We start from the raw sequence: 14,720 nt of genomic DNA, 5'->3' as shown, positions 1-14,720 counted from the left end.
ACTGTTTGCTACAGTTTATTGAATTTATTTATCAATTTAAATTTATTTATTTAATACTGACATGCCCCCAACTGAAAATCTCTGAGCTTATCTAAAAATCTGAGTGTCCCACTGGTAAATCCGAGATTCTGGTGGCATTCATGTGCTCTTATCTTGTAAATTATCAAGTTTGGTGCATCTCTTAATCCTCTACAAACTAGCTCTGGATATTTTAAAGTAAACAGCGAAGTGCTCTGGATAAGGGCGTCTGCTAAATGCCTTAAATGTAAATACGATATTTCTGACACGACTTGAAGGCAGCATGAGTTACAATGGGAAGTGGTTGAAATGCAACAACTATTTATTATGGTCCACCCCTAATACTTTAGTGATAGATAGCTGAAGTTAGCTGTTCGCTAGCTTATTGTTCAGATTTTCCCATTTCTCTATACATTATGCAGCAGCAGCCAGAAAGTATATTCTATACTATTTTAGGTTTATTTAACTATTTGAGAAGTACTGCTTGTGATTTTATTCATAATTATTAACTAAGAAATACAACATTTATGTTTTTTTGCAGCCATCTTGCCAGTGATTTTTCATAGCCCTCTGTTTGGAGTTTACTTGTGAAAAATCTTTGTTTTTTAAAGCCATGTACTCCTAATACTTTACGTTACCCCTTACCTTACCTCCAAGATGTTGGTAATCAGTTGAAAATCTTGTTCATGGTAGTATGGGGAGTATGTAGTACAAATAAACATGTGAAAAAAAAAACTGGTAGTAGCCATTTCCTTGCCAATTTCATCCCACTAGTTGGATTTACTATTTAAAAAAAGCCCTGAAGTCAGAGTTCTTTTTAGCTTTTAGCTAAAATGTGAGACTTCCCTAGTTTCGCTTTACGTTTACTATAAACCACCAGCTGTCCACCAAATGTCTGTCAAACCAGTCGTGGTAAACTCCAAAGTTTTTAGCTGTTTTTTTTTTTAGAAAGTTTGTACAGATTCACAAAATTTTTTACATAAACAAAGAATTGTGGGTAAATGAGGGCCGCAAGGAATATAATATGCTGACTTTACACCAAACAATTATTTAAAGCGATTTCACTGTTGCAGACAAATTTAATTCATAAATAATTTCAGAAAGAATCTACTTGCAGTCTTGCAAATAGTGACCCTGCAAGACCCCCAACCTTTGCAAAACCTTAGCCTGTGAGGCAAAATCTGTGAATAAAAAGTCTCTGACATGTCTTTAGATGTGAGAGGGTTTCAGACTTTAGTCTTTTTAAAGTCGTCTAGTGTATGGTTAGTGTTGTTTGCATCCTTCAAATAATTCCGAACATCAGCTGCATTTCTCAGCTGTATACAAATAATTCTTCACATTGAAACTGCCTTCTATAAGCAGCCAGGAAATGCAGCCCTCACCTTGGCTGCAGCTCAAACACTGGAACACAGCTAATAATAAAACAAATAATAATAAAACTTGCTTATAGACACGATCAGTCACTGAAGGGTGCAAATCAACTCATTATGCCATTTAAGTAAAACACAATAAAATGCCAGAAACATATTTTAGGTCATATTATGGATTTTATTACAGTACTCCTCCATTTTTTAAACAGTGTTTTTTTTGTTTCACATATGAAAGATTTTACTTTTAAAGTACATATTGTCCAACAGTTTTCGTACAATCATGTGTACATATAAATGTATGTACGGTATATAGTTGACAAACCTTGTAGCTCCAAAATGGAGAAAAAAAATTATTTTATATATATTTATCTATCATCTACAGTCTCTAATAATATTTTTTTTCCCCAACAGAAGTTAATAGAACAAACGACCATTTCTGGTAACGATCATGTCTATTCATCATGAAACTCTGATAAAAGCACAGTCACTTTCAATTTAAGTGGAACAGTTGACAAAAATGAAGTTGACAAAAATGGAGACACAAGGTTTTGAATCGACCATATACTATACAGTACTAACAGAAAAGATGCTAGAATAGAACACCTTTTAGCTACCAATGCCTGGCCACACTTTATACTACACTGCATGCAAATAGTTAATGCCTCATAATATATGAAAACATAGAAAATAAATCTTTATCTTTTTAAAAAACAGTAAAGTTTTTTAACAGTTTGTGTAAACAAAGGTTTCCAGCTAGTCTTCACAGAAACATGCATATTTAACATATGTGAATGCTGGGATATACTATAACTGAAAGAAAAGCAATAAAATTCACCTACACTTTAAAAATAGAAGAACCAATTTTGGTTTAATAAAGAACCTATAACTTGCTAAAGATTGTTTAGATTAAGTTTTTTTTAAATGTTCTTCATTCTCACACATCTCTTTAACAAGGGTCTTTAATGAAACCAAAATTATTCTTTTATGGCATCTCTCAAAGAACCATTTGTAGTACTTTTATTTTTTTACAGTATAAATGAAAAACTGCATGATTATTTTCTGTTTGACGTCACAGTTGCTGCTTTGTTAGGCAACGTTGTTGTGCGTATCTAGTAGCGATTATGGCTTAAAATATAGATATTTTCTACACTTTACATATTTTCAACTGATGGCTTTGGTGATACTTGCATAGTGAGCATAGTTTAAAGCCGCTATTTTTCCCTTTTCAGTTTCATTTAAAATCTGCCAAAGCATTAATCTATTTCTATCTGTGTATTTCATAACAGCTCCAAAAATGTTGCTACGTTTGAGGTGCTACGGTTACGTTCACATTACAAACCGTATTACTCAATTCAGCGGAAGGTTCACGTTTCTAAATGTAAATGACCTGTATCTATCTGTAATATGAACCCATCGGTGTTAAAATGCAGACATTGATATGATATTATGTCGCCATCTGTTGTTTTAATGTGTTGCTTAAATAATAATAGTTATTTGAAAACAGAAATAGGAATCGCAAGCATAATCTTTTGTGCCCATAATGCAACATGACACATGTGCAGGGGGAGTCGGATTCTAGTGGGGAGTCAGAAGTTGGCACAACACTGGTGCTGGCTTATGACAATAGAGCAATTGCTGCATTTAAGTGCTTAATTTGTATATAACATATGGTTTAACTAATTAACTTTAGGGCACTGTATGTCCTCAGAAAGGGGGGAGGTGGTGCAGCAATTAATTATTATTGTCCATTTCTTAATTCCACTGTGATGGGGAGCTGAAATTAGCTATATTAGATATTTTATTTTTCTGCTCCACCTTAAAGCTCACCTTCCGCGAAAATCCGATTTTTCTTGTTTTTTGTGGAATACAGTAGGTCTCTCCGAGTTGAATGTGTACACCTGCACATTAAACTGTTTTGCAGCCCCCATTGTCTGCAGGAGCTAAGCAAAGAAATCCCCCCTCCCCCCCCTCCGAAAAACGGGTGAATTTTGAATTATCTTTCTGCCTACGTAGGCAGAAACTCACAGACCAGCCCACCTTGGCTCGAGAAACTCCCAGAGGCGGAGCTGAAGCGACGCAACATCACCGCTCATCAGTTAGGAGGTGGGAGGCAGTGAGCGGCAGAGCGGCGGAGGGGCGTCGCAGTGCTCCTAGCCAATCAGAGGAGAGATATTTGCATGCTGTTTGCATGTATGAATATTCATGAGCAAAGCTGGAATCCGGTCATTTTGGACACACCCCTAAAACAGTCCATTAAAAAAGAGCTATACAGAGACACCTGAGCACTTTTTTTTTACAAAAACGGCTCACATGTCATTCATTCATACTAGAGACCACAACTAGACATTTTAAAATGAAAGAAAAAATGACGGAAGGTGAGCTTTAAATGCTGCAGCTTCTGCCTCTGTCAGCTGGAACAGAAGAAAATGGCCATAAAACATTGAACGTATACATTAAACTATGGTAATATAGTGATAATCGTAATTTTTAACAAAGAAAAATACTTTGGGTACGGTGGGTATCTTTGGTCTCTTGTGCCGTCAGTGATTCTCAGCCCTCTGATTTGAGTGTGCCTTTGAAAAATCCTTGTTTGAAGGGCCATGTAGTGGTAGGGCCAAGGGGTGAGATGAGATTGGGCGTAAATGTAATGAAATAATATTATCCAGCTATGTTTAACAACTAGGTTTAACTGAGTTTCCAACTTGTAAATACCACTTCATTGGCTATTCATGTGCAATTTAAAAGTGGTACAATTTATATTTTACAGTTTCTGACCCTAACAGAACAGAGCATAAGTGCATATGTAGAGAAATTATGAATGTATGCACATTGATGTCGCATATCTAAATTTTGAACCATACATGAAACTGAATAAAATCTGATTTTAAAAGACCAGATTGAATATGTCCACACAGCCCTGAATAAATCAGATCTGTATGACATTTGAGTCACTTTAGTCTGGTAATGTGAACACAGCCTATATAACTACTTTAATATTTTTGCACCTCTTCTGGCTCCAGAATATTAATCAGAGATGGCATTTATGTTTGTTTAATATTTTGTCTTTTTTTTCTGTAACATGTTCTCTTCTCCCAACCAGCCTGCATTTGTATCAGACTGAAGATAAACCGTTAATATCTAATGACACTTGAGACCTGAGGGGTCAATCCCATGCAGGAGCAAACGAAACACACACGACCAAGCAAGCATTTCAACACCTGAAAATTTGTTACTCACTCTGAACGTGCAGCAAAGTAGTAAAACCTTACAAAGTATGAAAACTAACAGTTTGTGAGGAAAGCATTAAGGTGCATAAAACCTGAGAACAGGCAATAAAACAGCTCATAAAAAAAAAAAAACTAAATCTCACTGCCTGGCTCTTTTCAGTAAGACGATATCCTGGCTGTGTGAGTATTTGTATATGCCACAATCAGATGCTGACAGTGTAAGAAACTGAACGAAGCAGTCTGTTAATGGTGACTGGTGGGAGATATACGTGGCCACTGCTGCGGGAATCTGATGAGGTTTATCTAGATGAACTCTCGGCTCCTGTGGGCTCATTCATGCTTTTCTCCTCCACCATACACCTTACGAAGGCTTGAGTCCAGCAGAAAATCTACAGACCTTTACACAGACAGACAAACAGACAGAGGAAATGTCAGAAACACACTGAAAGACAATCAAGCATTTGAAATTCCCATGTAACCGAAATGTATTTTTATAATCTGTAAACACTGCTATTTAGGATTTTAAATAGCTTGTTTAATGCATTGCTTTGGAACATCACAAAAACAATATACACTGCCTGGCCAAAAAAAAGTTGCTGGATTTAACTAAGTAAATGATGTGGGGTTGATGCTGCAGTTGTTCAGGTGTAGGTTCAGCAACAGTATGTGCTGAAAGAATGAGGGCAACTGACTACCTGAATATACTGAATATAGACCAGGTTATATATATATATATGGGCATATTCCAAGATGACAATGTCAGGATTCATGGGGCTGGAATTGTGAAAGAGTTGTTCAGGGAGCATGAGATCATTATTTTCACACATGGATTGAGAGAGTTCACCACAGAGTCCAGAGACCTTAACCTCATTGAGAATCTTTGGGATGTGCTGGAGAAGGCTTTGTGCAGTGGTCAGACTCTACCATCATCAATGCTGCAAGATGTTGTGACATTGCAGAAGCTTATTAATACAATACCATAGTGAATGCGTCCAACAATCAAAGCTAAAGGCGGTCCAACCAATATAAGAGTGTGAGACCTTTTTTTTTTTTCAAAATGCAAAAGTGTCCTAAATTTTAACCACATCTCTTTTTGATGGGAAAGCTCTCTGAAGTACATTTTATTTGCTGTATCTTTATAGATTTCACTTAAAAACATAGCACCTTATTAACCCAGGCAACTCTTCCCTACTGGTTCCAGGCATCATTTATTTGCATAATGGGCATGTCTCCACCAAACCTCACTTACAATCAGTGTGTAGTCTTGCCTGCCAGGGCTACCTAATTTTGGGTATTTAGTTATATTTTATATAATGCCTAGCTGCTTCAACACAATGTTGAATGCCATGAGAGTAAGTTACCTTTTTCTTTCCTGCAAAGTGTGTCTGTTGGCTGAGACTTACAATAAAGTTCCTTTTTTTGCAATGGGGAACACAGTCTGGCAGGAGCAAGGCAGGTTTATTTAATCCTTTATTAAGAAACAAACACAAGCTAATCTTGCCTGAATAAGCAATAAATCAGCCATTTATGAGGCTAATAGGCTACACACTAATGGTGAGTAGATAAATAAATGAAACTATGTAACAATTTTGTGAAGTTGTTCAACTAGGAGTGATCTTGTTCTTGATTTGGTACACAAAATGGAAAAATATAGGATATGAATTTATACGATGCTGAGGTCTCTTACCTGTCGATGGGAGTAATAATGAAAGGAATAGTAGAAAGGCCGATGGCGGTGGTGGTCCACTTGCGCACTGATAAAGGCCACCGCGTGGTCCTGCCCAGCAGATACAGAGACGCAGCACACACACGGTTGATGGTGAATCCAGGAATGGCCACAGACGCCAAGGCCTGCCACACAAATGTGTCCACAACTGCCACTGCTATCCGTGTGGTCTTTCCTGGGTTGTCACCATGAGCCTTCACACAGCAGATGTTCAATAAATCAGAAACAAGAAAATCAGAAAACAAAACAAAACATCAGCCTCTTACATTACCTGTTTTTTTATTACAATAATAAATTCAGTTTCTCCATAAACAAAATGTATCAAACAATATATTCCATTGGCCTAATATGTAGGTATATTTATATTTATGTATGTACATTTATGTATATATAAGTTTCTTTACATGGTATCTTTTTTTTTATATACACAAGGTTCAGTGAGACTTTATATTTGTCAGACTTAAAGAATTACCATTTCATAATATTTACATATTAATAGAGAACTTGTCCCCAGTTGCTGCAGTAACAACCTCTACTCTTCTGGGAATATTTACATTAGATGATGGATTATGAGGATTTGATTGCATTGAGCTATAGGAACATTGGCATGGGCAAATACTGATGTTGAGTGATTTCTTCTGGACTGCAGCGGTGGGACAAGATATCAATATTGTGATATATTGAATCTTTTTTGTTTACAATGCATTAATAAGTATTATTTTATATGTACAATCAAATATCAGTATTTTTACTGAAACATAGGCACTCTAAGACTCTCCTTAAGACTCTGTCTTTAGTATTTGACTTACTAAAGTTACTGCTTCATTACTCTTCATTACTCATCAAATGAACAGGGTAAACATGATGTTGGATAGTAAATTCTGTGAAACTGACACCAATAAATCCATAATTGCTGGTATTTGCTTATTTAGGGCTATTTTATCCACACGTGGGTGCACTTTAAAGTAGCTTAATGCACTAATTATAAGGCAAGTCCACAAACATTTGAATCTAGTGTATTTTATAGCCTTGGTACACAAATGTTTGTAGATACCCCTTTCAATGAAAGCATTCAGCTACAGCTATTGCTGACACAGATGCACAAATGCACACTCACAGCTGGTCTAGCCCTTGTAGAGAAGCATTCTCAATAGAATAGGACCCTTTGGAGCAGATAAACATGAACCTATTGGCACCAAGCTTACTTAATGCCAAGTATGGGCTAGAGGGGTATACAGCCGACAAGCACTGAGCTGTGTGATCTGGAATGATGGTGATCCAGTGCTTCCTTTTGGAATGACCTCACAAACAATCTTGTTGTGGAAAGCAATCAAATTCTCACAGCAATGCTCCAAAATCTGGTGGAAAGCTTTCCATCGACAGTAGAGACAGTTACTACAACAAAAGCAGGATAAACTCATTATAATACTCTTGATTTTGGATGAAACAATGCATTTGTAAGTGTCCTACATATTTTTGTCCATACACAGCTTTGGAAAATAATAAGAGGCCGCTTTAGTTTCCGAATCAGTTTCTCTGATTATCATTTATAGCACTTAAATGATCATTTAGAGCACTTGTTTGCAGAAAATGAGAAATGGTAGAAATAACAAAAAAGACGCAGAACTTTCAGACCTCAAATATGGCAAAGAAAACAAGTTCATATTCATAAAGTTTTAAGGGTTCAGAAATCAATATTTGGTGGAATAACTCTGGTTTTTAATCACAGATTTTATGCATCTTGGCATGTTCTCCTCCACCAGTCTTACACACTGCTTTTAGACAACTTTATGCCACTCCTGGTGCAAAAATTCAAGCAGTTCAGCTTAGTGTTTAGCATGTGATCATTCATTTTCCTCTTGATTATATTCCAGAGGTTTTCAATTTGGTAAAATCAAAGAAACTCATCATTTTTAAGTGGTTTCTTATTTTTTTTCCAGAGCTGTATATGAATTGGTAAAATGTCCTAAGGTTCTTTCACAAACCTGCAATTTAAACTTACCACAGCTGCCTTCTTGCCTTTGTCCACCGCGTCTGCAGACACATACGCTGTGGCAACCGCGTAGCTGGCCCACACCATGCTGACAGGAACCAGGGCACGGAACGCCTCCCCCACCTCGTTGGCATAGCCTGCAGGGGCACAGGCAGTGCCAGGGTAAGATACGACAGCAATTAAACTTCCACACTGCCTCGCTATTGTGGCAAGCCCCAGAACAATTCACTACGGCCCCCAACACGGCGATCCCCCAGCGCCTGGCGCTCGCAGCTAATGTATTAGAACCATTATTATAATTTCCACGCTGGCCCTTTGCCATGCAAGGACGGCGACTGCCTGGCTCCATCAATATTCGAGCTTCATTACAGGTCTGACATGTTAATGAAAACAATGCTCTAGTGACATCTAGGTTTGCTTCTGAAAGAGGGCCGGAGGCTTTAATGAGATTGTGGCCTAATGTCAGCAAAGCCCAGGCTTTAAAACTCTGCTGCCATCATGCTGCCGGTGCTGGTAAGAGAACTTCACACAGAATGTAAACAGAGAGAATGCTCTGGAATGAGGAACACTGCTTCTGTACAATAACCTTTTTCTATCAATAATCAAAAGCAATGTAGTAAAAGCTAAAGATGGCACAATACCACTGTTTTCCAAGACGGCTTCTGGAACTCTGAGAGTAACAGGTAGGGGTGTGCCATATCGTATCGTACATGATAATATCGCCAAAAATTTTGAATACCGTGAACGATATTATACTCTGAAATATTGTGCTATATCACCCACTTCTAATTGTCACAGCAGGGTACTACTTTTTTGCTGTTTTTAGCAAAAGAAAAATTCACACTGTTCTCATTTCCCATTATATATCTACTAGATACAGATTATATCAAAAGTATCGTTATCGTGAAAATACCATGGAATATCGTGATATTATTTTAGAGCCATATCGCTCACCCCTAGTAACAGGTATACTTCTTAGTAGTAGTGGTGTGCATTATAAAGTATGTTTTTGAACTACCATAAAATTAGCAGAAGAGGAAACTGGAAACACAAAATGGTTGGAAGCACCAGAAGCAGCAAAAGTAAAGAAGTTCCCCGTGATCTTTATTTTTTACCACAACAGTTTAAAATATATACAAGTGTGCATTGAAAAAAGAGAAAAAAAGAAGAGCAATACACACACACTCTCATCAGAGGTTTCAGACTATGACTGCAAAGTCACTTAAGTCTCACTATCATACACTAGTGTCGATACACTGCTTCAAAGTCCTTATCAAAATGAAAAACAAAAAGTCATGTGAGTGTCCTAAACAGGTTTAGTTATTTTATATTTTATATTATATTATTGTTTCTAAACGTGTCCAATCTTTTCCTGTGTTTTCAGACTGTTTTGTCCCCAAATGTTTTTAACTGAAAGCTGAAAAATCCGATCTCAGAACTACAACAGGACACAAAACACTGCCACAGTTTAAAATAGATGCCAAACAGCTTGTTTTTTGTGAAGAAAAATGATACATGCTACATTGCTTTATTATTTACTGCTAATTATTTGTCAGCTCATTAGCTTTTGTGAAACGAAAGGACCTCAAAAAAGACCTGGATCTGCTCTTTAGGAGCATTTTGAACTTAAAGACAAACAGGTAAAGTGTCTGATTGCCCATCAGATGTCACGGTCATTGGTGATGATTCAACTGTCTGGATCAAATCTATTTTTTCTAATCATTTGGTTGATCTGATCTGATCTAAACTCCCTAAAGCCGCTGAAGTCTAAAAGGCTGAAGTCTGCACCAATGTACATTTTGCAGTTTGGAGAACTACCTTTTCAGGTGTTGTGCCGAATTCTACTTTTTTGCCAGCAGAATTAGAATAACAGATTTCGACTGGATTGCATTAATTTCTATGAATTACCAGCAAATGTGTTTGCCTTTACACTATGAAGGGTAATCTTTGCTCTTTATTTTGTGATTGTTAATATGCAATAATGAATCATTAATATGATGCAGGCACAACCAAAAGCAGCACAATATTTAAAAAAAAAACTCACTTCAAAACATACACTCACTCTAGACTGCTTTAATAACTATTGCTTTAAAATAGCATTTACTTTCCCATTGGGCATTTTTCCAAACAGTTATACTATTGATTCTCACAACTATCCGATCATCATGAGGGGCTACAGCAATACACTTCACACAGTGCCACACTGCCAACATGCTGTTTAACCAAATGTACACTTGGTTATGAGAGCGCTTCAACTGCAGCACTTTGAGATAACACTTGAAAACGGCAGTTTTGAGAGGTTTGACATGCAAAATATAAGAGCAGGGCTGTGTTTTGTTTAGTAGTCAGGAGTGGGAGGGGAGGGGGTGTTCAGCCAGCTGGCTATGGCATCTAAGTTAGTCACACAGCAGATTTCAAAGTCACCCTGGCCTTCCCGACAACTGAAGAGCTGAAGCCATATTGAATATGACTGAATGTGGTAAACCAGGGGTGGTATGTAGGTGGTAAGGCTTACTACATAAGTTTAGAATCTACATTCAACAGTAATGTTTTAATTGAGTTCAGATGCATATTAAAAGCATTAACTCTTCCAAAACCAAACTGACACTAATGCAAAAGGATCTGTATTAAAGCTGAAGGCAGGACAAATTCAAGATTAACAGCATTCGCAAATGTTACTTGCAATTTTGAAACTTTGGTGTGAATAAATGAGAAATAATTGGGTTTCCATCCAATATAAGTTATGTAAAAACACTGCTGGTGATAAAGGGCTTCAAAACAAGCAAAATGAAGATGCAAGTGTTTGCTTTTTTGTGTACAGTTTAGAAATGTTGAGCAAGACTGGCAGTGGCCCAGCAACGGCCAGCATACCTGTGGAAGTGCAAATACACCAGACAGTCCAAAGAGAGTAGTGCAGAATCATTTGTCAGATGAGCTTTGGATTGGACAGAATGTTTAAAGCAACTCTTAAAAGCTGCGTTATGATCATCTCATCTAAAGGCTTACCCCTTATCTAAAGGCTTACCACTTACCCCTTCGTGGCACCTGACAAAAGAACGTGATGTGACTTACAGCTTGATACTTCAACTTTTATTCTTAAAACGTTTTTTATTTCTTTATTGCCATTTGGTTTTAGCGAAGATTTAACTTTTCCACTTTTTTTGGAATATTTGAAAATATTGAATTACTCTAACTCACTAATCTGGTAACTGTTTTATACACTTGTCTGTCACAGTAGTTTCCTCATGCTACCTCACTGAGATTGGAGCTGATGTTCTTTAGAAATATTAGCTAGCACTAATAGAGTGCTGTGAGATCCCTGAAGGGTACACAAAAACTGCACATGACCTAGTTTATTGGGGAAATATGAATATAGCTTTAACATACTGTATAAAATGTAGAGCAGTCAGAGAAAGCTATCATATGTCAGTCAGTCAGTCAGTGAGCTGCCAGTTAGTTTTCACAACGCTTCTACAAAATGTGCTAATGATATTTAATTTGTGATTAGCAAACTGAGAACATCAGTACCCTTTTCAAAATGAGAGGATGTAGCATGTGTAAAGTGAGTTTGACATCCGCAGTGTGCACTGCTCTATTTAACCAGCAACAAAATATAGAATCTGTCAGGTTTTAGCTTTTAATCAAAAGTTTACTGATGGGTGAAATTTAGGATGTTAATATATTTGTCATCTTAATTTTATTTGTATGTATTATTAGTTTTATATGATACCTAATCTATTTTTTGTCATTATTATTTTAGATTTTAGGACCTGCAGGATATGTTTGTGGGGCTTTACGGACTGAATGTAGAAATTATTTTTGCCACAGCTGTTTATCTGTTCGCTTGGACAATTCTAGCCAGACACTGCCGGTCACGATCATTACGACCAGCAGCTGCAGGTGGTAATGCATCTGTGAGGTACTCCTTGGAGAAATGCGACGTGACACTTTGAAAGTGCACAGGTATCCTGCCATCCTAAAAGTATTGATAAGTAATCTGGCGAACATGAATGAAGAGACAGGATAGGGGAACAAATTTCTAAATTAATTCTGTTGAAATCCAGAGGACTACTTTAAGGTACTGCGTGTATAAACAGTTCTTTTTTTAAATAAACTAAATAGCTGAATTTATTAGCTATAAATTAACCATCCTGTAAAAATCAGAATTAGTTTCTCAGGGAGACCTGGGGTAGTTTTCTTTTTTATGGGGGTGTCCTCTGTGATTTTATTCCCATCCGAAACGACCATGTATGTGTTTTTTTTCAGACGTCCTCTGAGAAAATTACCGGCTTACATACTGTTTTTTGCTGAACTCTGTGGTCCTCCGGTAATTTTAGTCCTGTCTGGATGCACATCTCTGAGTTTCGTCTCCTCGCGTCACTCACTGTAATTACACTTTGGGCGCACATTTCCATAGAAATCCACTTAAACACAACAGCGAGTGGAAATGGAGGAGCTACTGAAGGAGATGTCACGTGACCGAGAAATGGCAAAAAACACTCACTGGTCCTCCTGTTTTTTCAATTGCATTTTTACTTATGTTTAGCTTATATATATATCATTTCTACCACATTTAAACACGCTGTAACGCTAAATAAGCAACGCATTTGTATATTTTTGTATAATAAGCTAATGATCTGTGCACTTTCAAACTTCTTAGTGACTCGTTTTAAATGTCAGAGCTCTCAGAATTCTACCAGTGAAGTGTGCTACTTTGTTAATAGTGTAAAATAATATTTTTTTTTTGTATGGGCAATGCTATGCCCCTAACACTAGCATTGTAAGCCTGTTAGGAGCATTGGCTAAAAGCACTGCATTTTAAAATGCTGGGGGTAAAAGGAGTTGAGCTATTCGACAAAAGTTCATACTAGTTATCATGTTTCCCTACAAGACAAGTCCTTTCAACACCAGGTTTCACTTTTAATTGCTTGCCTTAGTTAGAAAGTGAATGCACCAGTAGAGGTTTCAAGGTGAAATGCATTTATGGAGGTTAAGGAGGAACATAGTAACAGCCTTTATGTATTTTCTGATTTAAATACTAGTAAACCAGTAGGTACACATTTCATCCAGAATTATGCTGAACTTGTCTGATCAATATTTTTAGCATTAATTAACATATTTAAAATACAGTGCAGACATATTGAGTTACAGTGTAATCCAGCTACACTGAAGAGTTCAGACAGGAAAGCTGTGGCTTTGAGACTTCACTCTGTGCAGGGTGTGACTCTCTCAGCTAAGCTATGTTAACTATAGTTACTTATTTGTTCACACTAGTCTGACTCACACTTCTGCATTGTTGTCTCGTGCAAGTTTAACATCCAACCTATAATGAAGACAGTCAGATAGCTATACACACTAACACTAATATACACACAGAACTGTGCTATAGTCTATTTTAGACACATTCACAACATTAGTTTAGCTTAAAGAAAGCCAGGTACATGGTGTAAAAACTAGCTAGCTGCTCTTTAGTGAGAGCAGAGACACAGAAGGTTAGCTTCCTTGCCATTAAACATGAACACACGTGAGCTAAGAGTCCAGATTTACTCACCGAGGAAGCGAACCCATGTGTCACGATAAATGTCGACCTTCTTGCTCTCGTTTTCGGATACGGACTCCATTACTCTCTTTCTAGCACATTACCTGGGGAACAGCTGGGTTACAGCACTACACTGTGTGAAGCAGATAGGCTGGAGAGGAGCAGCAGCTTCGTCCTATGCGCCACATTGTAAAGTAAGGGACCGTCCACAAATTACAGGCTGCGATTAAAAAAGGAGCTGTTGTAATAAAACTATTTCTTTTGGTTTCTAGGGATTGTTACCTATGTATAACGGTCATAAACTGTATTATACATTATCTAATGGTTAATATCACAATGTAAAGGGTCCTAGTGGTTTAAACATGTGATATGTGATATCTAATTAAGTTGTGAATGTAGATATTTAGTTTTAATTATGTTTTATTTGCATAGATTAAGAAAACATAAACATAAATGCATACTTTGGGTTAAGGGCCTTGCACAAGAGCTCAATGGTAGGGCATTTGAGTGGACTTTTATATATAATTGGCATGAAATGCCCTTATTATAACAATAGTATGATGTATCTCAAATAATTATGTTCTATAAGAAACTAGTGGCCTTTAAAATAACAATTACGCTCATTTCCTTTAACAAACTAAATCATTATACACATAAAATTACAGGTACAACATGAACACACACACTGAGAATGTGTGCCAATCAAAATAGTACTCAAAAATGATTACCGCCTTCAAAATCAAAATACCTGAACTAACTAAACCCTGTTCAGTCCCTCATATCTTAAGTATGTAGGGCCTACTGAGGTGGTCAGTCAATTTTGACACGATTAAGAGGTACATATCCT

The 14,720-nt window shown here is 37.0% G+C and overlaps 1 protein-coding gene across 1 annotated transcript; it reads right to left on the bottom strand.

The window, feature by feature from the left end:
- Nucleotides 1-1,545: 1,545 nt before the first annotated feature.
- mtfp1 (mitochondrial fission process 1) lies at nucleotides 1,546-14,064 on the bottom strand. Its single transcript, XM_007254003.4, has 4 exons — nucleotides 13,886-14,064; nucleotides 8,344-8,471; nucleotides 6,303-6,535; nucleotides 1,546-5,012 (listed from the first exon to the last, which is right to left on the bottom strand). The coding sequence occupies exons 1-4, from the start codon at nucleotides 13,953-13,955 to the stop codon at nucleotides 4,946-4,948; spliced, it is 498 nt and encodes a 165-aa protein (XP_007254065.2). The 5' UTR covers nucleotides 13,956-14,064; the 3' UTR covers nucleotides 1,546-4,945.
- Between the last annotated feature and the right edge of the window lie 656 nt (nucleotides 14,065-14,720).

Source organism: Astyanax mexicanus, chromosome 1 (genome assembly GCF_023375975.1).
Source record: "Astyanax mexicanus isolate ESR-SI-001 chromosome 1, AstMex3_surface, whole genome shotgun sequence".
NCBI classification, from domain to species: Eukaryota; Metazoa; Chordata; class Actinopteri; order Characiformes; family Acestrorhamphidae; genus Astyanax; species Astyanax mexicanus.
This window is presented reverse-complemented; position numbering and strand designations above follow the sequence as displayed.

Excerpts from the sequence above, each read along its gene's own strand:
- mtfp1 (XM_007254003.4), bottom strand. The coding sequence starts at position 13,955 with ATGGAGTCCGTATCCGAAAACGAGAGCAAGAAGGTCGACATTTATCGT. Across the intron at positions 6,536-8,343 it reads AAGGCAAGAAGGCAGCTGTG|GCTCATGGTGACAACCCAGG; the intron begins GTAAGTTTAAAT and ends TGCTGTGTGAAG. Across the intron at positions 5,013-6,302 it reads ATTATTACTCCCATCGACAG|GTCTGTAGATTTTCTGCTGG; the intron begins GTAAGAGACCTC and ends GTCTGTGTAAAG.